Source organism: Amblyomma mixtum, chromosome 1 (genome assembly GCF_055824585.1).
Source record: "Amblyomma mixtum isolate Tamu chromosome 1, ASM5582458v1, whole genome shotgun sequence".
Lineage (NCBI taxonomy): Eukaryota > Metazoa > Arthropoda > Arachnida > Ixodida > Ixodidae > Amblyomma > Amblyomma mixtum.
The window spans coordinates 21,514,729-21,538,195 of NC_143012.1; the positions used below are offsets into that span (position 1 = coordinate 21,514,729).

Here is a 23,467-nt window from a genome sequence, read left to right on the forward strand (position 1 = left end):
AGCTGTTAGAGGAAAGGGTCATGCGTAAAGGGTGTAATTGGTCACATGACAATTAGTCGCGGCCAAAAAAAAAATAGAGTAAAACGAATTGGTTCTTGAGGTAAGGAGAGGGCAGTAAATGTCTCATTCTAGGTGGACACGTCAATCACGCCCCTGGGAACAGGAGGAAACAAAGCCATTATTATTTCGGCATGAAACACGAGTTGAAACTTCTATAACGACGCTACTCCAATGCGTGTAAGCATTGCAACGGGCCCGCAAGACCAACCCACATTCTGTGATGTCCGCGACTGTTAACCCCACGCTGTAAGGCCCACACAGTGGAGCAGTGGGAGCTACTGATGTTCAGCTCTGGCACTGCCATGGAGGCCACCGGTGTCCAAGGGCTCCCGGCCGTCTGATTCACCCCCACTTTCGCCCCACTTTCATCGCTAGTAACAAAATCCTAATCAATCAATCAATCAATCAATCAATCAATCAATCAATCAATCAATCAATCAATCAATCAATCAATCAATCACTCAATCAGTCAGTCCGTCATTCAATCAATCAACTGTTTCACCTGGGCGGACACCTCAACCGCGCAGCGAAGATAAGAATATTGGGGGCACATAAGCTCCGCCTTAAAGGTATGACACGATAGCGTTAATGGGTCCCTTCAGCGACCTGGGACCCTCTTTGCATATCACTTCGCAGACACTGACACAAGGTCTGCCTTTAACCAAGTGGGGCGAACGTGCCTCGGTTGACTAGGGGTACCGTGAATGACTCAGGATCCAAGGGGCACGGGTTTGATTCCCATATCACCCCAATTTTTAAACTCCTGAAAATTCGCGTCGTCGGTGTTGTCATCGGCGGCGTTGTGATGGACAAAGCAGGTGGCCCACCAGCCACTTGTGCCGTCATCTCAACTTGCCCATCGTAGCAGGTGGCAGTTAAATGAATGATTAGTTGCGAGCCCCACCGATGGCTTTGTTTGAACCTGTCACTTGACGGAGCAGTGGCGCATCGCTTAACCGCTGCACCACTGCACCAGTATGACGGCGCCACGTGATATATGACCGTAAAGTAGAGAATGAACAATTCCGCATATATGGGCATGTGACATAACCTAGGCGACAGAGAAGGACAACTTGCGCAGGAGGGATCCATAACGCTATCTAATGCCACGTATCATTGTAGTGATTGTTCGTTCACGCTCAAGGCTGCAGGAAAGGGTTGTTATCACTTTTGTTCGTGACGCGAGAAGCGACCAGACTAATCTCGATTGATCGCAGCCATGAAAGGCTGCATCTAGGTTTTTCCAGATTACCGTAGATGATCTTGACCTGTTATCTGGAAGTTTCCTTGCCGGCTTTAAATTGAGCGATGCCGCGAGCGGCGGACATTCGTAGTTCGACGATTGACGAGCACGCTTGTTACTTACGCCGCTACCGAGTGATTCAGTTGTTTTGCGGGCGCAAGTCAGCCCAAATAAAAACCTTCGTTTGCAAGTCTTTCTGGTGTCTTCCTGACCGCTGGACTGCCGTCACTACAACGTGACATCTGGTGGAGCTGCTGGGTAGCCTTCCATGTTCCGGAAACCCCCTGCAAGTCGTGACGCCAGCCCTTGAGTTATTCGCCGGAAGACCTGACTCCAGTCTACCACGCAGCCTCTGGAGCCTCCAGCCATGACTTACGCCGCAGCAGTGCGCCGTCCTGTACCTCGACCACGGGACCCAAGCCCCTATCGCTCTTAGCCAGCTGCGCTGGAGCGCCGCCCTCTCGCTCCAACTCGCCCGTCCTACGAGCGTCGTACACGGCCGAGGAAATGCGTCGAGTGGAGAACACCCGACCAGCGCCGCCCACAATGCTTCCACTGGGGAGAAGCCGGTCACATTCTCCGGTACTGCCCATACAGGAGAATGGCCATCCGAGGGTTCCCTTACGACGCCCCACGACCCCGACCCGGCCAGCGACCAGCCGAAATCGAGGATTTTTTTTGCGTCGGGAAGGATACTCATCGCCGAGCCGCCTATCGCGTTCTCCGTCGCCATCGTCACCGCGCTAAGTATCTCCTAGCCGAGGCTACGCAGTGCGTGGACGCTTCCCCAGCCCCCGAAGGTTAAACTGAATAAAGCAGCCTCTGGAGGTGAGGTTGCTTCTGAGCGCAAGAACTACGATCCTCCATCGACGAAAACAAGACCATGCCCCCTACGACGACGACGACGACGACCCCTACGACGACGACGACGACGACCCCTACGACGACGACGACCCCTACGACAACGACGACCCCTACGACAACGACGATCCCTACGACAACGACGATCCCTACGACGACGACGATCCCTACGACGACCACGATCCCTACGACGACGACGATCCCTACGACGACCACGATCCCTACGACGACGACGACGACTACTACGACGATAAATACGACGGCAAATACGACGACAAAAACTACGACAACACCGGCGACGACGACGACACGGCGAGACTTGAACCTTTTCCGCTGCCCTTACACCTTATTAGGAATGCTAAAGGACTCTAAGTTCTCGAAGCATTCTCCGTGTTTAATTTCACTTTAAAGCATCGAGACGATGCTTCTTTGGAAGGGGGGTAATGCCACGTATCATTGTAGTGATTGTTCGTTCACGCTCAAGGCTGCAGGAAAGGGTTGTTATCACTTTTGTTCGTGACGCGAGAAGCGACCAGACTAATCTCGATTGATCGCAGCCATGAAAGGCTGCATCTAGGTTTTTCCAGATTACCGTAGATGATCTTGACCTGTTATCTGGAAGTTTCCTTGCCGGCTTTAAATTGAGCGATGCCGCGAGCGGCGGACATTCGTAGTTCGACGATTGACGAGCACGCTTGTTACTTACGCCGCTACCGAGTGATTCAGTTGTTTTGCGGGCGCAAGTCAACCCAAATAAAGAGCTTCCTTTGCAAGTCTTTCTGGTGTCTTCCTGACCGCTGGACTGCCGTCACTACAACGTGACACTATAATCTCTAATGACACACGCTTAACCAAGGGGTTGTAGTGCCGGAGCTCCCATTTCGCTGGCTAGCTTCTCTGAAAACAAGCGCTGCGCGCCCCCCGGCGCTCAAAGCAGGCCCAGACTCTCGGACAAGTCGCGACGTGCAGCGTGACTCATCCCGACACTGCGGCGCCGACACGGACCCTTCCTCCTCCCCTCCTCTCCGTCGGTGCGAACTCCTCCGACGCTCGCCGGCTCTCGACCATTGGTCTAATTTGAACGGTGGCCAGTGATTGGAGGATTTGAACGGCTGGCTGCCGTAACCGTTACCAGCGGCTTTAAACGCGGAGCCGCGCTGAACCCGAGCAGCAGACGGGCAGCAGAAGAGCCACCACGCCGGAGCTCCGCTCGCCGCCGGGGCCGCCCTTCGTCTTTGTGCTAGCACCGTGGTGCTCTTGTCCCTTGTATCATGTAAAAGCCCTTGTACATACTGTACATAAACGTCCTTTTACTCACCGTCGCCTCGACCGTTTCCTGGCTCGGACTCCCAGTCCCAACAGTGGTGGCAGCGGTGGGATGCCCCAGACCCAACAGGGTAAACCTCACGTGGGTTCCTGGGCATGCCTCAGTCTCCTCTTTCTCCTTGCATTGTACTGCTCCTCGCATTGTTCTCTTAAGGATAGTAACGAAATTGTAATCAATCAATCGCCTTACCTCGGCGGACACCTCAACCGCGCAGCGAATGGAAGAAAATTGGGGGACACTTCAGTTCCGCCTTGAGGCCCTTGAGGTGGAGCTTAAGTGTCCCCCAATTTGTCGGACAAGACGCACAAGGTCTGCTTTCTATATGGTCTTCGAAAGAAAGAACAGTAGCCGTGTCTGCTAAGTGATACAACAGGAGCCCAGGACGTTAAAAGGGCCCATTAATGGAATCACTTCATACCCTTAAAGTGGACCTTGAGTGCCCCCTCAAGTTTTCTTTTCAGAGTATTGCGTTTACTTTACATTCTTATAGTTATAATGACGTTTGAGTCATGTTGCGACCTTATATTCATGTTTATTGTTATGTTTTAATCACTCTTTAAATCGCCGCTCGATATGTGACGTCATTACTTTTTCAACCAATCCTAATTTTCTCGGCGGTGCCGCCGGCTTCTCCGTTGAGGGGGATCCTTATCGCTACTGCGTTAAAAATTGTCTTTGAGGAACGGAAACAGCGCAGTAACTGCCTCATTTCTCACTGGCCACATCAGTCACGCCATAGGGAAAAATTTTAATTGATTTTAAAGAAATGAAAGGTGCAGAACTGTCACTTCTCCGTGGACACCACAACCGTGCCGTGAGGGAAGGGAGGGAAGTGGGAGTGAAGGAGAAAAAGAGTTGCATTAGTGAAGGGCTCCGGAATAATTTCGATCACCTGGGGATCTTTAACGTGCACTGACATCGCACAGAACACGGGCGCCTTTTGTGTTTCATCTCCATCGAAACGCGGCCGCCGTGGTCGGGTTCGAACCCGGGTACTCCGGCTAGGTAGATGAGCGAAAATTGAAAAGTGGTTTTGAGGGAATAAAAGTCGCAGTAACTCTCTCCCTTCTCGCGGGACACCTCAGTCGCGCCGTCACGGTAGGAAGGTAGGAGGGAATAAAGAGGTGGTGTAGTGGAGGGCTCTGGAACAATGTAGTCCACCCGGACAGCACACGAGCGCATTGGTAAATTGGTTTTTGGGGAAAGGAAATAGCGCAGTATGTCTCGCATATCTCGGTGGACACCTAAACCGCGCCGTAAGGGAAGGGAGGAAGGTGGCAGTCAAAGAAGAAAGAGAGAAAGAGGTGCCGTGGCGGGTCGCGTTTGCGAAGGTGTTGCTGTCAGGAAAGGAAAAGCATGGCGCTAGTCTTGTCACTCCGTACTGGGAATCTATCATGCGCGTGTGCGTAGTAGTAGTAGTAGTAGTAGTGGTAGTAGTAGTAGTAGTACTAGTAGTAGTAGTAGTAGTAGTAGTAGTAGTAGTAGTAGTAGTAGTAGTAGTAGTAGTAGTAGGGTTGTCCACCGGGATATGTGAGACAGTTGCTGCGTCATTTCCTTTCCCTAAACCCAATTTTCATTTCCTTCATTGCGGCACCTCTTTCTCTCTTCTTTCTCTCACCTTCCTGCCTTCCCACACGGTGCGGTTAGGTTGTCCACCGAGATGTCAGACAATTACTGCAGATTCCCTTTCATCAAAAACGCGTTGCGTTCAAAACTGATCCCAACGGGCAAAGCGTCGCGCCGAACGGTCGATGGCGTTCCGTGGACTCCCTGGCAGCGCTGCAACACGCTGTCGCGTTCCACACCTAAAGGTGAAGCTTAAGCGTCCTTCAGTTTTTTTTAAAAAAAGCTTACATTGGCTGCCACCAAATTTAGCTTTTTACCAGTAATTATTTTAAGAATTTTATGGCACTCATTGAGGGCGTGTCGCTGAAGTCGATGCAAGGGTTTCCTTCTTATCTGCTTTGAATGCCTACGGGAGGCCTTTCAGCTGAACCATTTCATTTTATCCCCCTAAAAACGATAGCTTTTAACAGTAGTAGAGAAAACGTCCGGCTTCGTTTGGCGGTCGGCCGAAATGAGTGGGTGTACGGTCTCCTGTTTTTCGATTTTGAGGCGAGAGCTGGCGATATGTGTTAGGGGTACACAGTCGTCCTCACACCTGTCTGAGAGCGCTGAAACGTGCATTATATTTTCCATTTTTAGGAATCGCCGCTGACTGGCGGGTGCGGTGCAGCTTTCAAAGAAAGGTGTCCATGGGAATGTAATATATATTAATTTCCCAAAAGTAACCAATCGCTTCGTTTGGGGGATAAAAAAATGGCAGTGGTCCTCTTCGATTATCCGCCTCTGGCAGTCCGCGGGCTGCTTGCGAGCTGCCCGAGCGTGGCGCCAGGCATTCGATTTTCTCTGGCTGCTCCACGCACTTCCGGTGGCCGCCCGGAACGCGTTCGTTTTTCTCTGGCTGGGCGGTTTCGGGCTGCCAGCTGGCAGCCCGACTCGCCAGGACGATTTTAAGGCGAAAGCCTTTAATGTCTCATCGTTGTAAGCAGCAGTTGTCGACAGAAATGTCACGCTTTTCAATTGGTCGAAATGGTCGTGACGTCACAGTGCGCGAATTTCAAACGGGGCCAATTGTACTTTGTCTAGTAACCATGCAACCAATTGAAGGGATCGTATAGTGATGCTCCAAGTAAGTGGGACTGCTTAATTACTCAGTTAGCCTAATTAACTTTTCTAGTCAGGCCATATAAATAAATAAAACCAAGTAGGAAATTGGTCGAGCTCGGGAATCTAACCCCGGACTGCGAGACGAGCATGCTATCCACTCCGCCATGCCAGCTCGATGGTTTGGGAAGAACAAAGGTGCGTCTAGTGAATACGGTGTCTTCGCTCACTCCCATCCTCCTCCCTTCCCTTCCGGCGAGGTTTATAGGTGTCCTCCGAGATATGAGAGACAGATACATTTCCTTTCCTCAAAAACCGATTTACCTACGAGCGAGGTAGAACCGAATGGGCGATGGCGTTCTATGGACTCCCTGGCAGCGTTGCAAGACGCTGTCGCGTTCCACTCTTAGAGGCGAAGCTTAACATGTTAACCGCACATCAGTGACCGCACTTTAGGTCAAAAAAGTGCCCCCCTAATTTTGACGGGTGTCCACCGAGATATGTGAGACAGTTACTGCGTAATTTCCTTTCCTCAAATACAATTTTCATTTTCTTCATTACGGGCCGTCTTTGTCCTTCTTCTTCCACTCCCACTTCCTCCCTTCTTCTACGGTGCGGTTCAGGTGTCCACCGAGATGACAGAGAATTACTGCGCCATTTCCTTTCCTCAAAAAGCGTTCAAAGGGCAAGGCATCGCGCCGAACGGGTGGTGGCGTTCCGTGGACTCCCTGGCAGCGCTACAACACGCTGTCGCGTTCCACTCCTAAAGGCGAAGCTTAAGCGTCATTAATTAGCAGTTAATTAATATTCAGGCACTAATCGGTGATTAACCAGTAATTAGTGATTTGTCATCAGTTAGTAATTAGTACTCAATTACATGTGACGCCACCAGCGCCACAGAGGCAGTCAAAGTGGCGCGGAAAACGCTTTCGCCTCTACGCACTTTAGACAGTCAACGTGCCCCCTGAATTTTTGTGCTGGCAGCACTCGGGCAAATAGCGGACGACGGAGAGGTGGTAGGTAGCGGGAAGCTCGCGCGGCCATTTTTATATGGACTAGAAGGACCGCGGTTCTTCATGCATGTTTTGCTCGATGCAGACGCTTGTTTCAACTAGGCCACGGTGCATATCGACTGTGTCGCCTGCAATGGCACCTTTTGCGGTAGTTCTCGCTGTTTATTGATATGTTTTGCGCGCGTATGCGCGATCGTATGTCGATCGTCACACCTCCTCGCAAGCACAATTGCTCGCTTCATCATACTTCTGAGTCACAAAATATTTTGGCTGTTAATTTCGTGCGCCCGGCTGATATTGCGATGATGTTCGAGGCCTTTCACGAGAGCAACCGCAGATTCCAGCTCCGAGAACGCGTTCGGACGCGCGCATATATATGCATGGGCTGAACGTGTTTTACGAAGTGTTGGTTGAGCGCGGTACGGGAGCGTATGGTTTTCATTGCGTTTGGCACAGTGCAAAAGCGGATATGCTTTGAAAAACGCTTGACTGAAACATGTCCTTTATTAAAAGTCCTCACGAGCACATTGCTCGAGGCATCTCTGCGGGCATATATTTGGCCACATGCACAGTTGTCGCTATTACGGCAGCCGACCAAGTGCTGATTCTGTCGTCGCCAACTGTTGTACAGATGTTCGGGCCTTCTGCCACATATGCTCAAAATATCTGAGAAGTACCGTAGGCATGCATCTCCTCGCGTTTGGCTCATTAAAAAAATAGATACAGATAAAAATAAGCTCTTGGCGCTGATCATCATACAAGCACACGCGGAACGTGAGGCGCCGACGCGCAGAGCTTTATTGCAGCGCCTTCCATTCCAGCGCCAGTTCTCTGCTATAAAGCTGTATTACAGATACGACACACAGCTGAATTTATACAGTACACCCGCTGGTTCTAGGTGAACGTTCAACAAGCTGATATATGCGCGCTTTTGTCGAGATTATGCGTGCATTCCTCGCCCGCAGCAAAAGCCGGCGGCCGACAGACTACAGTGGAACGAAACGTATCCCGATTCTTTTCTGCTTAGAGCTTACAGGAAGCAGGCTACGAGCGTAGACATCGCAACTACCACAGCAGAGTCAATCACCATGCAGGGTCGATCGTCGGCGGTCATACCAGTCATATATACTTACTGCGTAGTAAGCAAACACGCGCAATAATCCGAGAGTACGGCTTGTCGTTTGATAAACAACGAATGGGCAGTTTTTCCGTCGTATGTGGTGTCGACTGAAACACGTTAGATTGCGATTGCTCAGCGCATGCTTTTGAGGATTTCTTGAACCTTACGCAGCACACTGCGCACCGAAAGCACACGCTCGCGTTGCCGTCGCCGATGCGCGAGCTTGATCAGGTGCATGGTCTTCAGTCTGCGGCACGCAGCCCTCAATAACTGCAAGTCGTTGTTTTCGATACCAAGCAGCCTATTTCTACCATACGGTACGCGTGCGTGCAATGAGACGCAGCAGAACGCGAAGCTAGAGAGAGCATCTGCCCTCCGTGATCCGCGAATTGCTTGCCGCCGTGATTGCCGGTGGGCTGGTTCCGGTGGCCGTCAGCCCACGTGACCATGATGCGTTTTCCTGTCAGAGGTGAACTTGCGGGCAGCCAGCGGGCTGCCCGAGCGCGGTAAATCGAAAAGGCCCAGTGTCTTTGCTCAGCTATACTAGGATATGCGTAGCCTGGTAGCCTGGCGTAAACTGGCTGTACCATATACCGATACACAGAGCCGTATCACCTCAGCTTTTATGCACACAGCTGCACATACGCAGTTTATCCACACGACCCCACACGCGGCCGTGGTGGCGGCCGAGCTCTGACGTCATGCGCCACGTAGCCCTTCTCCGGTTGCCGCGCATGCGCATTCACGCACGGCGCCGGCGGGCGTAGTCGGGCCGGCGCGGCTCCTCGAGCGACGGCGGCGAACTCTGACGTTATGCGCCGCGCACCTGCTGCTCCTCTCTGGTTTCCCGCATGCGCACTATCGGCCTCCCAGGCTCACGGCGGAATGCTCGACTGGATAGCGTAGTGTAGCTCTTGCTACAAAAAAAAAAAAAACAAGACACCGGCGGCCGGAGCCGGCTGGCAACCGAGCGACGGCGGTGCAAACTGGCCCCAGCTCCCGCTGCCGTCGCGGCAGCTCGGTTACGTTTGGCAAAGACGGTGCATGCACCATATGAACCGGTATCATGCCCCAGGTCACTGGTAAATCACACAGGTGTACTTCCGGCGCGCAGCTTGCAGATGGTACACCACAAAATCACAGCGATGACAAGAATAAGGTGACATCGGTCATAGGACTCACACAGGAAGCCGAGCACCGCCATTTCAATCTTTCAATCGTACAGATTTCGTTCATCCCACACACACACACACACACACACACACACACACACACACACACACACACACACACACACACACACACACACACACACACACACACACACACACACACACACACACACGCACACACACACGCACACACACACGCACACACGCGCGCGCGCGCGCACACGCACACACGCGCGCGCGCGCGCACACGCACACACGCACACGCACACCACTGGCTAATGTGGTGCCAGTTTTCCGAGCTACATTCGTACCAAAATTGTGAGCAACCGTCCGCCGTACCGCGTTCCGGTTGTGCTGTACGCGCATGTGTGTATGGGGGGTGGTGTGTGTGTGGGGGGTGGGTGGTGGTGGATGGTGTGTGTGGATAAGTGTCACACTCAGGGACAGTAATGTTTTCGCATTCCGACACGTAGTCTTAGTATCTCCACCGATTTTTTTTTTTTTACAGGCAATTTCGTTTTTGCTTTTTCCATGCCAGTTTTCGATGTCTTGTAGTGTCACGATTTCTCGTCACCGGTCGTATCGGTCGAGGGTGCTTTGCTCGATTGTAGATTGTGTGCTCTTCGTGGGCTCTGTGAAAGGTATCAACGGTCCCACGGCTTCGTCGCCTGACCCAGTACTCCTGGCTGCACAGCATGAATGAATGACGTCACCCACCGGTGTCCCACAGCGCAGTGAACGTGTTAAGAATTTTGGCGAGGATAAGAGGCCGTAGGTGACACAATTGGAGATGGTTGGGTATCGGTAGATAGAGTCTCTGTCTTGCAGTGGACGTAGTTGGGCTGCTGCTGCTGCTGATGATGATGATGAAAAGGCGCCATCAGTCGAGGCCAAGCTTGTACGGTGGTTATCCGTTGGACTGCATATTGATGAAAACCCCGTTCTGTGCAGGTTTCCCCAGGAGCCTCACACATACGGCATCGAGGCACAGTTCATGTGGGGGAAGTCCCTCCTCATTTCGCCCATCATTCGAAACGTGAGCAAATTTTCGGTTCATTTCCATCGGGTGTATACAGAGTTCCCTAACGAGGGTATTTTCCAAATTTTAGGATAACGCGACGTCAACAGAGGTCTTCTGAAACCATAGAGTTTCTTACTATTACCTAGAGGGAAAGCTGGCAGCCCGTCTATGGAAGTTTGCGTGGCGACCCCTCGAGACCACTTCAGCCACCATGGGCGCTCAAAGCATCATGAGGCGGTGAGCTACTTGTTGCGGAACTGCAACTTTTGGCCAAAAAATAATAAAAAAATAAAGCTGTTTGATAATTACAAACGTCCTAACATTCAATATCTTGTCTAATGATTGCAACAAACGAGCAGAAAAGCATTTAAGTGCAAAGTTCGCCCAAAATAAGAGACGACTCGCTCTCCTATTGGCCAAGTAGTCAACACCATAAAAACTAATATTTCGTAATTAACAGGCGCACTTTTAAGAGAAAATATATTTTCAAAAAATATGTTGTTGCTTAAACACTATAAGAGGTTTTTATTGGCATTTCAGAAAAGTGAAACCTTTTATTGGCGTCGTGTGTCGTCGCGTTTTCACTACTATGAGTTTTGCACACTGCGTTCGCGCGAAAGTCGTCTGCGCACACACGAACAGCGTTTTCGGAATGAAACGTCTTAGTAGTGCCACTCCATGTTCCCAAAAAATTACGCCTGTGCCGCAACAAGTAGCTCACCGCCCCATGATGCTTTGGGCGTCCATGGTGGCTGAAGTGCAGCGCCGCCAGCTTTCCCTCTAGGTAATAGTAAGAAACTCTATGACTGAAACTGTCCCGAATCCCTACAGACGTATTACAATACGAGTGGCATATAATATGCGGCGGAAAAAATGTCGGAGGAAAAAACTCGGAGCTCTTCAGATGACATGAGCCGACCAAAGCCCAGAAAACATCATTGTGTGTAAAATATAAGCCGCAGTGTTCAATATTCTCAAAAGGTACGGACTGCTGCAGTTGAGAATCTCGCAATATTTACCGTATATAATCCTGTTCTGTCGTATATACGCACCGCGGACAAATTTCAATTTATTCTCCAGTTATACACTGGAACGTTCTCCGGGCTAAAAGGACCGACTGGGACTTGACTGAGTCCCGGAGACGTTTACAGAGCAGCGACAGGCAGTATATACAGATAAATGCTGTACAGTACAAAATTAAACAGAGTGTATACATATAAAAAGTACATACATATACTCGTATACAAAGCACACAAAAGAGGACACATATAGAGAGTTATATAACCACAAAATGCGAGGCAGAAGGCAATCACAATTTACTGAAGTATTCGTGTAGCTTTTTGCGCGAAAAGTTATTCATATCTTTATGGCGATTTAATGTAACAGGTAGATTGTGCTTTATGGGCTGCAATTTATAATTGGTGCGAAAATGAGGAATGAGCCAAGGGTCGGTGTTAAGGGGAGAACACTGTGTTCGTTGCGTGTCAATAAAAATACACGTTTAAAAAATGATTGGAACTCTTCTGGGGAAACGAGAAATGACTTTAAGATGCGATGCTCGTAAAACTGATGAATTCGGATAATACTGTAGTCAGCAAATCTATCGACGGGGGTCAAGCCAGGATCAATATCTGCTATATGTTGGTTTGTGTTATGGTAGCCCAAACTAGGTTGAAATAGTTTATTTGAGACAAAAATAAGCCATAATATACTTGAAGCCTAGCTTTTACAGCCAGTAACATTCGACAGCGGGATAGCGCGCCAGCAAGGACAAAGATTTTACAAATGTGACCGATATGATTGTTCCAGCTCAAATCGCTGTGAAACTCTACGCCTAGAATTTTATGTTGTTCACAAGTTCGATTGGTTGGCCTGAATATCTTAGTGTACTGTTCACCTTAAAAAATCTTATTTCGGGCGCGAAATAATATCGCTTTGGTTTTTCTAGCATTAAGTTTAAGAAAATTAGACTGCGACCATAAGCACAGTTTACCAAGTATTTCATTACATTTTACGACTAGTGTGTAAAATAACCTTCGTGGCGCATGAGCGGCGCTATACACAGCTGAACCCCGCTATAACGAAGTTGTACGGGCCCGGCAATTACTTCGTTCTAGCCGTAGCTTCGTTATAGCCCGTATTGACCGAGCTTCCAATGGCAATCGTCATTCATTCGTTATATCCGTTATTTTGTTATAAACCGTTTCGTTGTGACGAGGTTCGACTGTATTCCAATATCTCCGGGGGTAGCCGGTTTCATGACTACACCTATACGAGTGTATGAGTGCTCCACACACAGTACACGTGACGCATCTGCAGGTGATGCAGCTTTGAGTCCAAGACCCATATTCTGGAAGTTCACGCGTGCATATTACGGAAGTCCACCAGAGCCCTAAAACCCCCTCTCCGCTTGCAGGGGACGGAAAGAATGGCAAAGCAGAAATGAATACAAGAAGCGTTTACGAATAGAAACGGAATAAAAACAGTCAGAATTTGGTATAGAACAGAATTGAAATGGAATCAGAATTAGAACAGAATCTGAATATAAAGAGAATTGGATGGATTGTTGAGCAAAAGGCAATGGAATCAGAATTGGAATTGGACCAGAATAGGAATACATTGGCGACTGAAAGAAAAATGATATCGTGTGCATTTCCTCCGTCACAACTTAAATTATAAGTCTCGAATTTTTCTTTTCTTTTTTGGACAAAGCACGCAACAGGTTCTAGTATGCCCATTCAGGGGACACTTCCAGAATACGTGCCCTGGTCGCCGCTTGTGACATCCCGCATGTTATTAGTGCAGCATCAGTTCAGTGCAAGCGTTGTACTGTCAGCTTAAGCATGGGCAGAGTGTTGATGGGCTATGTGCTGTAACCTCTTTCCCCAATTCGCTTCTTTTCTCCCCATCTCTCCTTCTCAAACTCCCTCAGAACACGTACATGTCGTACTACCTGCCGGCGGGATTATGGTACGATTACTACGACGTAAGTCGAACGTTAATTACGTTTTTTGCTATCGAAACTGATGCCAAGAGCCTTAACTATACTTGATTCCTTGGAAACAGAGCTCGGAACGTACCTATCTACATCTTGTATATATATATATCGGGTACATCAGTGCCTAGCATATAGCTATATCTGTGGTATACCAAGGTGTGATGATGATGATGATGATTATGATCGCCTATGTTGCTGGTGTCCCATCGCGGTGTTCCAAATAGTACAAGCTTTCCCTTGGCCTGACTCAACTAGATCTCCACGCGCGTGCGACGTGTACATATGTTACTGTGTTGTTAATATGCAAATAGATTTTTGCCCAGTGTACCTCTCCCCCTGTCCTTACTAACTGTCCCCTCTCCTCTTTCACTTCATTTCTACACACTGCCTGCTATCCTTTATTTCTGCTACCCCAGCTCAGGTGCTTCCCGCAGCGATAGCAGATGCCGGGGCTAGCAAAAATCTTTTCCTTCCATTTCTTATGTTTTTATTAAATTCACTTACTACTTAATACTACTACTTGGCCTGACACTCTTCTTCTCTGGGGTGAAATGGGTGGGAAAACTGGTCTTCGACCCCCCCCCCCCCCCTCCCCTCGTGCGAACTAAAGCCGAGACAATCTTGCGGAGAACGTGTTGAAAATGGTTTTTTCAGCTGTAACGCACTATGGATAGAAGCACGGCAAAGTAGTGAGCTCTCTAAGGACGTGGGAATGAAGCCTCTTTTACACAGAAACGATAAAGGAAACCAAACCCTGCCCTGTAATGCATATCCGCGGGGTCTAGCACCACCACCACTCTTCCCCTTTCTCTGCCCAGAACGCGCCCTTCCTGAGCTCGGGCGAATACATGGTGCACAACTGGCTCAGGCTGGACACGCCCACACCGCTCTACGTCCGGGCCGGATCCATACTGCCCACGCAGACGCCGGGCCTCAGCACGCGCGACAGGTGGGCCCAATGCGGGTCATCTGGCACGACATGAGAGAAGAATTCACAGGGACACCTAATTACATTACTAGTTGGCAGTGCGATAGCATTAGAACCTGGTGATGCCTTTACCGGAAGTGACTTCAATTCCGGTCTAGTGACGTCACTTTCCTTTAGCCAATGGGCGGATTTTATGACCGATGACACATTTTTTTCCCCCGATTAGGCTTCTGAAGCGATTGCATTAAAGTAAAAGACTTCGCCAGCAAAGGAGAAAGAAGAGAGAGGAATGAGCACTGTACGAGTGCAGTGCAGGACATGGACATGCATAGTAGACGGGTCGACGAAGAAGTAAGGGAGGGTCCGCGCTCATCCTGGAGTCCTCGGCTTGACCGGTTTTTGTTCGATGACTTTAGCTTTGCGCACACCACTTGAATTTTTATGGGTTTTGAAAGCGCAGATCTGACTGTTCTGTATTAGTATAATATAACGATTCGTTCTCGAATCAATTCTGTTTTTGAATTTCCCGCCTTTCGCCACTGGCTGAAGCGACGCCATGCCCTGTAGGCTTCAACCAATAGTGAAGAGTGAATGCGGGACGTGGCGTCACTTCAGACGGTGGCGAAGTGCGGGAAATTTGGAAATGGAATCGGATCAGTCGCACAATCGTTATACTATGCCGGCCCTGGTCTCTTACGTTGAACAAACTATTACCGCGTGAAAAATAGGCACGCTTCTGAGCTAAGGACATAAAGGTTAAACACAGTCGATAAACTGTCGAGGAGAGACTTTTAGTCAGGAGTTCAGCGGCGGTCAGTGACGCCGTCGGCGGCAAAACCTTCGAGCCAGTGATGAAAGCGGAGCAACGCTGCTAGACGACGTTAAAGCGCAGTTAAAGAATGTAAGCGTAGCAAGGGTGGCAGAAAGTTAGGTTGGCGAAAGAGATAAAGTCTGCGGGGATGAAATGGCCGTGGCTGGCACAGGTTCATGCTTAATTGGAGAGAGAATGGAGAAGCCTTTGTCCTACAGTGGGCGTAATCAGGCTGATGATGATGATCATGACTGTGATGAACCCCGCTCGCAGACTCACCAAACCCTTCACCCTGGTGGTGTACCCGAATAATGGGAAGGCCTCCGGCACGCTCTTCTGGGACGACGGTGTCGGAAAACGTGAGTCATACGGCCGACCTCTATAAATCTATGTGAAAGCTCACAGCCACGTGGTTGTGCCAAGCAGCATTTATTGCCACTGTCTGAAACACCCTATTACACACGTATTCGTTGACACCAAGGAGGTTATATCCTTGGTTGACACACATTTTCATTCCTGCAGCTCCTTAGTTTCTTCTAGGCCCCCCGCCCCTTCTTTTTTTCGTTTACGCCAATATTCCAGGCAGGCAGATACAGTAAACTGCAGTGCACGATGCATCATAAGGATAGGCCAGGTTTCTCGTTTTCTTTTTTTTTAATGCTATCGCATTGGTAGGGCTATGAAGGCGAAAACTGTCCGTCCGTCGCTGTCTGTGTGAAGCCTCCACTCGCCGTCCGTGTCAGGTGGTGTGTAGGAAATTTCCCTCTCTACTTGGGAGGGGATGGCGAAGCCAAAGTAAGGATGACTGATCCAAAATGAAAAAAGAAGCGACTACGAACGCAAATATGGAATAGGAATATATTCAGAATTGGAATAGATTGGCGAGAGAAAGAAAATTGCCATAGTCAAGCGACGCTCTGCAAGCATCTTCAGATTCAGCCCAGACCTTGGATGTCGATGCTCATCTGCAATAAATCTGCAGCTCGCCTCGGCGCACAGAGCCGCGCGTATCTGGCTGAGCCGCGACTGAGGCGTTTTGGTGCTGAAAAGAGGTTGTGGGTCCGATTCCATGCCGCAGCTTCGCCCGCGTTTCAATGGAGGCGTTTCAATATTTAAGCGCGCATTGAACAGCCTCTCGAACTACCAGGGGAGAAATTTGGTTCGTAGCAACGCACCGAAAAAAAAGTACACGTGCCATCTAGAGGATGTCACTGTCACTGTAGAGGAGCTGTCACTTCTCTTTCAAACACGCGCTTCGTTTTTTCTGCCCTAACTCTCCTACCGTATCAAAAAATATCAATAGCACCACTGTCAACAAGAATATTACTGAGAGTTTATTGAGCATTATTAAAGATTGTTTATTCGATCCCGGCCGCGGCAGTCGAATTTCAGTGAAGGCGAAATTCTAGAGGCCCGTGTACTGTGCGATGTCAGTGCACGTTAAAGAACACCAAGTGGTCGAAATTTCCGGAGCGCTTCACTACGGCGTCCCTCATAGTCTGATTAGCTTTGGGACGTTAAACCCTAATAAACCAAACCAAAGATTGTTTAATACATCTTAAACAACTCGACGAATGTTCTGACTGCTGCGATCACACGATGGAATGAATGAATGAATGAATGAATGAATGAATGAATGAATGAATGAATGAATGAATGAATGAATGAATGAATGAATGAATGAATGGCGCTGTCAGTAGACTAAGCGAGCATAAATTTCCGAAACTCATCGCCTTCTTTTGCAGGGAACATCGAAGACGGAGCCTACGACTACTTCCGGTTCCGCATTGTCGCTGTAAGTGAAAATAGGATAGCGGCGCTGAGTTGACGACGCACGCAGGTACGAGCAATAGAGGCTTTTAGCATAGCGCAGCTGTATACCAATTTACCGGACGCCTCCCGCGCACGCGCAGTGAAATGCGTGCGGCCAGGCGGGCCACTGCGCGCGCGCAGGCGGCGTCCGATAAACCAGTATACGTCTCCGGTAGTACGTCTCTGGTACGCTAAAAAACGTCTAGTAATAGAGGATTTTAGCATAGCGGAGACGTACTGGCGTAGGCGTATAGCGGTTTACCGGAAGCCTTTTGCGCCCGCGGAGTGGCAGGGACGGTTCCAGGCGGCGACACTGCGCATGGCCAGCGGGAATCCGGTAAACCTCGGTATACGTCTAGCTTCAAGTTTGTTTTATTTACATTATAGATGTGGGTAGGTCCGGGAAAAAAATTATCGCAGATCACGTGAGGGACTCCCGGACTGCTGCATGCCATGTAACCCCATGTAAAGGGGGTTACATGGCATGCAGCAGCAAACATCGGAAGATCGGTCCAACGCTATAGACAAAAACTTTTTACACAGACACAGTTATACATACAAAATATTTTATACATAATTAAAAAAAAACACTTAACAACGTTTTGCTGCTTATTTAAAGGCAGCTTTAATTTCGCGCAAGCTGCTTTTGGAAACATCGACATTCATGGACTGTAATTGGTTTAATAAATGTGGCATATTGAAACGTAACATCTGATTCCCGTAGTTGGTGCGGCAAAAAGGAATAAACCATTTTTCTGTATTCCGCAGGGTATAAACTAGTACAGTTTGAGTGAGGCAGGTCAAGTCTAGAAAAGCTCGATTATTATATTGTAGAGATTTCTTGTATCTGGTTGCTAAGTAATATCGGTACAAGCTATGAACTGGTATAATCTGGTAGTGTGCAAATAAGTGATCAGTAGGGACATGGTAGTCAACATTGGCAATGCAACGGACAACACTATGCTAAAAGCCTCTAACATAAGGGGGAACACCTATAACCCCAAAACCAAACATTGCATTCAACTTCAAAAAGCACCAAAAAGGTTTAACTGAAAAAAAAAAAATTAAGATTACACATCGTTTCTGAACCTACTCGGTACTGACTGTCTAATAAAGAGCCCCCCCCCCCCCCCCCCCCCTTTGTTTTTTTTCTCTCAGTGTCACCTGACCATCACCCGGCTACACAAAAACACCAGGCCGTTACCCCTGGTCATCGGCAGCGTCGTGATCGTGGGACAGGATGCCGTTCCCAGCTATCTTTACCGGGACGAGAAGAGGTTGTCGAACTCCATCTCTGCGCTGGCAGAAAAGGTATGGCCGCACCACAGGGGTAAGTTGGACGGAGAAAGTGTTCCATGGTGGATTGGATGAGTTCTCGAACACGATGTAATATTGAAGTTTATATTTTAATAACTGTGGCAGAGCTGACAAAATAAACATAAATACGGGGATTACTTCAGTCTAAAGTGCAGCAATGCAACGAATACACAATGTCACGAGCAGTAGTCTTGAGCAGCTGACTTAAAAACTATAGTGACATGTCAAAGAAACGATAGGACGGGTAAGTGCTTCCCTTCGTTGCTTGATTTTAGCCTGTATTTGGAATAAGAGAATTCAAAAACATAGTAGTGTGATATTGTCGGACGTGAGCTTCGTGACGATGATCTGTGCCGAAAAAAAGCCCGCCCCTATCGGCTGCATTAAAGAAATGAAGGAAGGATCTATCAATCATAATAACGCTGCCTAGCGTGTGTTTTGTACAGATGTGTCAGGAACCTCAAACGCTCGGCCCGCTGGAAGTTGACGTACGGTTTATCAACCTCACTCATTTCGCTTTCTTTTTTTGTCCTCTGGTAATGTGTAGCTTTAAATGCTTCTCTGACGTCCAGTCGTCTGTGCCTGGTTCAATACTTTGCTCTTCGTGACCATAGAAACATTGAATACGGCATAAAAAATAAAAGGATTTCGGTTCACGAATCCCCTTTTTCACTGGAGCCTTGTTTTGGTTTTGAACGTTTTTCTGATTTATTTTTGTCTACATTTGCTGAATGCTTACTTTTTAACCCTGGCCCTTTTTTTCCTATCTACCCCTCCGGCTGATGGCCCGTAAGGGTCAAATGTTTGTGAGCGGCCCGCGCAGTGCAACAGTTTGAAACTCCCTTATCTAGGTATTTGGTTCCCCAAGCATCAACTCAGGCAACAGGAAGAGTGCAGTGCACTACACTTTAATTACTTGGCTGAACGATGTAGAAAACAAAACAAAACAGAACAAAAGATTTCAAAAGGAACAGCGTCCGAGTGTCGGAGTAGCTCTCGGTACGTTATATTTATATCTGACTTGCTTCAACCAACTGAGGTGGGCAGTTAAACCACAGCAGCACGCCACTACTTTGCTTCCCGCGCGCTCCAGTTAAAAATCCAGTCATAACCTGTGTGATAATTTTTGGCAGTCACCGAGGCTAACACACGTGCGCTACTCATGACTCCATACGAGCCCATAAACTAGCCGTTAGATTAGATGTTGTGTACCTTGGTGGGAGAGTTAATGTTGCTCAGTAGTGTCTGAATAGTTTTATTACCCAGCGGCATGTGGCGCAACAATCTTCTGAGCCCTAGATAGCAATACAATGTTGTGCATTCTCATTTGGCTTGTTCGGGAAGTTTAGCAGAAATATCCTAATTATAGAAGCTTAATGATCAAGGTGACAATCAGGATTAAATAGGGGGCCGAAGCTACAATGAAATAGTCCTTGTAGGAGTAAAACTCATCTCAGTGAGGTGGGCATTCGCTTGTTTGCAGGTGTACGAGTTCAAGGTTCAACTGGAGCTCCACAACGACAGCCTGGATCACCATATCGAGTGGGAAAGCGCAGAAAACCGATGCGTTCAGTGAAAAACACGGGTGATGAACTTCGAAGAGCCAAACGCTTGAAGACACCGTTCGGTGATGTACTTGCATATTCCTCCGGCTGAAGCAGTATACCACCGGTCGTCCAATCCACGGTATCGGGAGGACGAACATTGATCCCGCGTCTGCGCAAAATAAACTTTGAGCCAATAGACGGCCTTATGAAGTACGAACCAAACCAAAATAAAAGAACCGTCACCAACGAGGGTGCACCTGGGATTGAACCGGGGACCTTTCGATCTGCACCGATCCAGGCGCAGGCGCGCAAACTTGCAGTTATAATAATTTTTGTTTTCTAACACGTTGCATCAAGTGTTTTGTAGCGAGAGCTACACTACGCCAGCTCTTCGAGCCTTCAGCGTGGCACCCCGTGGCGGCGCCGTGGCCTTGAGCCGGTTGGTCACGTGGTGCGGAGCAGCTTCTGCTGCTGGCGGCGCGGCGCGCCGGCGAAGCAGAGCTGCAACAGCTGTGCGCATGCGCCGTGTCGAGTGGCGGGGGGGGGGAGTGGAGAGGGAGAGAGGTGGCTCGGCGGAGCTCTCGCGTCACTCCAGGTTTAACCAGTGCTAAACCACAGCCAATTTTTTCATCAACTTACCACTTGCTTTGCGCGAACCAGATCTTTCAAGTTGAAGTTCTGGAGACTTGTCCACTTTCGTCATAGCCCTAGCGCAGTTGACCAGAAAGGTAACAAAGCAGTTGCCTTTCTCCGACGATTTCAGCCAGCAGCAAAGCATGCTCGCCTGCTCAAGTACGTTTCAGCAACGCAAGGTAAAGATTTGTTAGCTAGTCGTGCTTAATACTAAACGAAGCTTCGACTTAAAAGACTGGTTCTGACACATCTGAAAAATTCAGTAGCGCAAGTTTTCTACTCATCGATGTTTTACTCGCGGAAGTGTCATGCACATATTCTCTTTTCGCCTCTATTGCAAAATTGAACAGCACCTGACTTTGGGGAGGGGGAGCTTTCTTCTGTCACGTGACGTGGCACACTGCGCGCGTGACTCGAATGGAGTACAGTCGCCGGAGAATAAGTGTTCCTGCAGGTCAGATTTTCGCAGTCACGAGTCGCAGCGTCTGTGCAGTGGTCGGATGTGACAGCTGGGCTCTTTTTGAACTATAACCACTTTTGCATCTAGCGCCGGTTATGCGAAACAACAAATGGGACGAAAAATCGACGATAAAGCACTGCTTAGAAGTATCTGTTAATCTGACCGACCTTAGTTTTAAGTGTCATCATACGCCTGAAGTACTGATTACTAATTTCCACATCTTGTGCCCCTTGTAGTGTGGGAGTGGAGGTAGTTATGGCTGAGAGCTAGCTATGTCCAACATTTTTAACTGGCATCCGTTCGATTTAGCTAGTAGGCGAGCTGCTTGGCGATAAAATCCCTTTATGGGTCGGAGCTGGCCCTAGCGGCCATCCCAACTTATAAGAGGCGCAGCCCATCCCACTCACCTATTCGCACATACTCCAACGTTACCGACCCTCCTGCATAACATACTCACCTCCTCGAAAATTCTCCGTCGAAAGGAGTTGGCCTTCTGGTCATCTTGCGCTTAGGCACGCCTTTTACCCCAAGCACACCTTTTAGCCCACACGTTACACCACAAATTGCCCATTTTTTTTGTCGTACATCCAACCCTCTACTATTCCACAGGGAAATGTCCCCATTCTCCCTCAGTACCCTCTATACCCCCCACTCTAAACACGAATGAGACTACATGGGAGTAAAACGGGAGTATGTTATATTCTAGTGCACTCTTTTAGGGAAGGGTATGCTGTCCAATACCCGGGGGACATTTACATCGGAGTTGGCAATGGAAACAGATTTCCTGTTCAAAACATGCGAATTTCTAGCAGTTACGAAGATTACAGCAGAGGTTTCAACATCTTCTATTCTCCTACCCCAGGACATCCAGTGCCGCGTTTAATAAGCCACGTCCCATTGCTAACCGCATCAAGTTAAAATGCTTTGCAGTGGGAATATGCATGTCTCCGTTGAAAAGAGTAAGCATTCTTTATACTAAGTGATCGAAATCTACACCGGGACTCGGGCAGCATACTATGCCCTAAAAATGGAGTACACTGAAAGGCAGTTTAAGCCTTTTTTTGCTTTTTTTTTCGTGTTTAGAGTGTACCCCTCTCCATCCTAGTGGGAAGCCGTCCTGTCTAGCCCAGCCCTGGACGACCAGCCTGACCTGACAGCCCGGGCCAACAGAGCCCCTGGACTGAGGGCTCCACCCTCTGGGAGCCTCCCTTCAACCTTTGTTTCTAATAAAAGCTTTTTTTCTTTCTCTCTCTCTCTAGCCCTAACGATACTCGGAAGCGAGCGCCACAGATGGATGGTGCATGGGAAAAAAATTGACTGGCATTGTCGCAGAATGCGAGCCAAGTGTTCACGGTGCCGGGTCACACTGAGGTAGCTGCCAGGTGACGAGCAGTAGGCGAAGGAAGGCTGCACGTTGTATTCCGGTGTTCCCACGTCCCTACAGGGGAGAGTAGGGTGGCCAGCCCTGCAGACTACAGCACAGTATGCTGCACCTTTCGGATAGATTCCAACAGCGTCGGACGATACCCTTGACGGGGCGACCATTGGAACGGCTGTGACCACATGACGGCACTAAACAGCCAGCGCCATGGGTACCGTATAATATGTACTTTCGAAGTATTTAAGCTAAGCGAGTGAATAATGTGTTCGCTTCTATTTTTCTTGTGTTTCTGTCTCGCATGAAATTCCAGTCTATAGGTTCCGGTACGGCAAAACAGCGCTGACGGACGGGACGGAAGAAGGCGAGACAGACACATGCGCTGAACTAACAACCAAATGGTTTATTGCGAAAGAGGGGGCAATATAAAGCATAGAAGGGAAGAAGAAATGCGGTGCAAACATGACTTGGCATACATTCGGGATATCATCACTGATTAAGAAAAGCGATCTCCTGTGTGAATAGAGCCACCGATGGTTGGCTTACACATGAGTTGCCTAATGCGTGAATGTGAAAGGCCTCCGATATCAGGCGCGAGGTATGATCTCTATACTTGGCGATGATAGTGGTTTGGTTCAAAAACTCCTCATTCTTCGCAATCTGCGAAATGAATGACCATATTTCGGCGTGACTTGTTTTCAATGTCTTTCGCGTGTTCGCGTAGCCGATCGTTGACGCACCGTCCGGTCTCTCCGATGTAAAAACGGCCGCATGACAGTGGGACCTTGTAACCTACACCACAGCAACAGTTGACAAATTTGTTTCTGTGTTTCTTCTGACAAGCCTTCTTTCCACTTTCTTGATTCGCTCTCTTGCACAGGCCTCCCAACTTGTTCCTGGCAGAGAAAAGAAGCTTCACGCCGGCTTTGTTCACAATCCTTTTCAGGTTATGCGAAACTTGGTGAACATACGGAATACATGTTAGGTGCTTATTTGTCCAGTTTGCGCGTCTCCTTCTGAATTGTGCATTCTTTTAATATCGACTCTGCTATGCTAGATAAGATCTTCGTCGGGTATCCTGCAGCGGCAAGCCTAGTAA

The 23,467-nt window shown here is 48.8% G+C and overlaps 1 protein-coding gene across 1 annotated transcript in view; it reads left to right on the forward strand.

The window, feature by feature from the left end:
• The window catches only part of LOC149365692 (putative maltase-glucoamylase 2), a 54,330-nt gene extending 34,008 nt beyond the window's left edge, over positions 1-20,322 (forward strand). Inside the window, exons 18-24 of the mRNA XM_089541929.1 lie at positions 10,415-10,499; positions 13,417-13,470; positions 14,301-14,431; positions 15,495-15,580; positions 16,967-17,016; positions 18,192-18,344; positions 19,834-20,322. Coding sequence (XP_089398055.1) covers positions 10,415-10,499; positions 13,417-13,470; positions 14,301-14,431; positions 15,495-15,580; positions 16,967-17,016; positions 18,192-18,344; positions 19,834-19,926 — 652 coding nt within the window. The 3' untranslated portion in view covers positions 19,927-20,322. The remainder of the gene's footprint in view (positions 1-10,414; positions 10,500-13,416; positions 13,471-14,300; positions 14,432-15,494; positions 15,581-16,966; positions 17,017-18,191; positions 18,345-19,833) is intronic.
• The last annotated feature ends 3,145 nt before the right edge of the window (positions 20,323-23,467 follow it).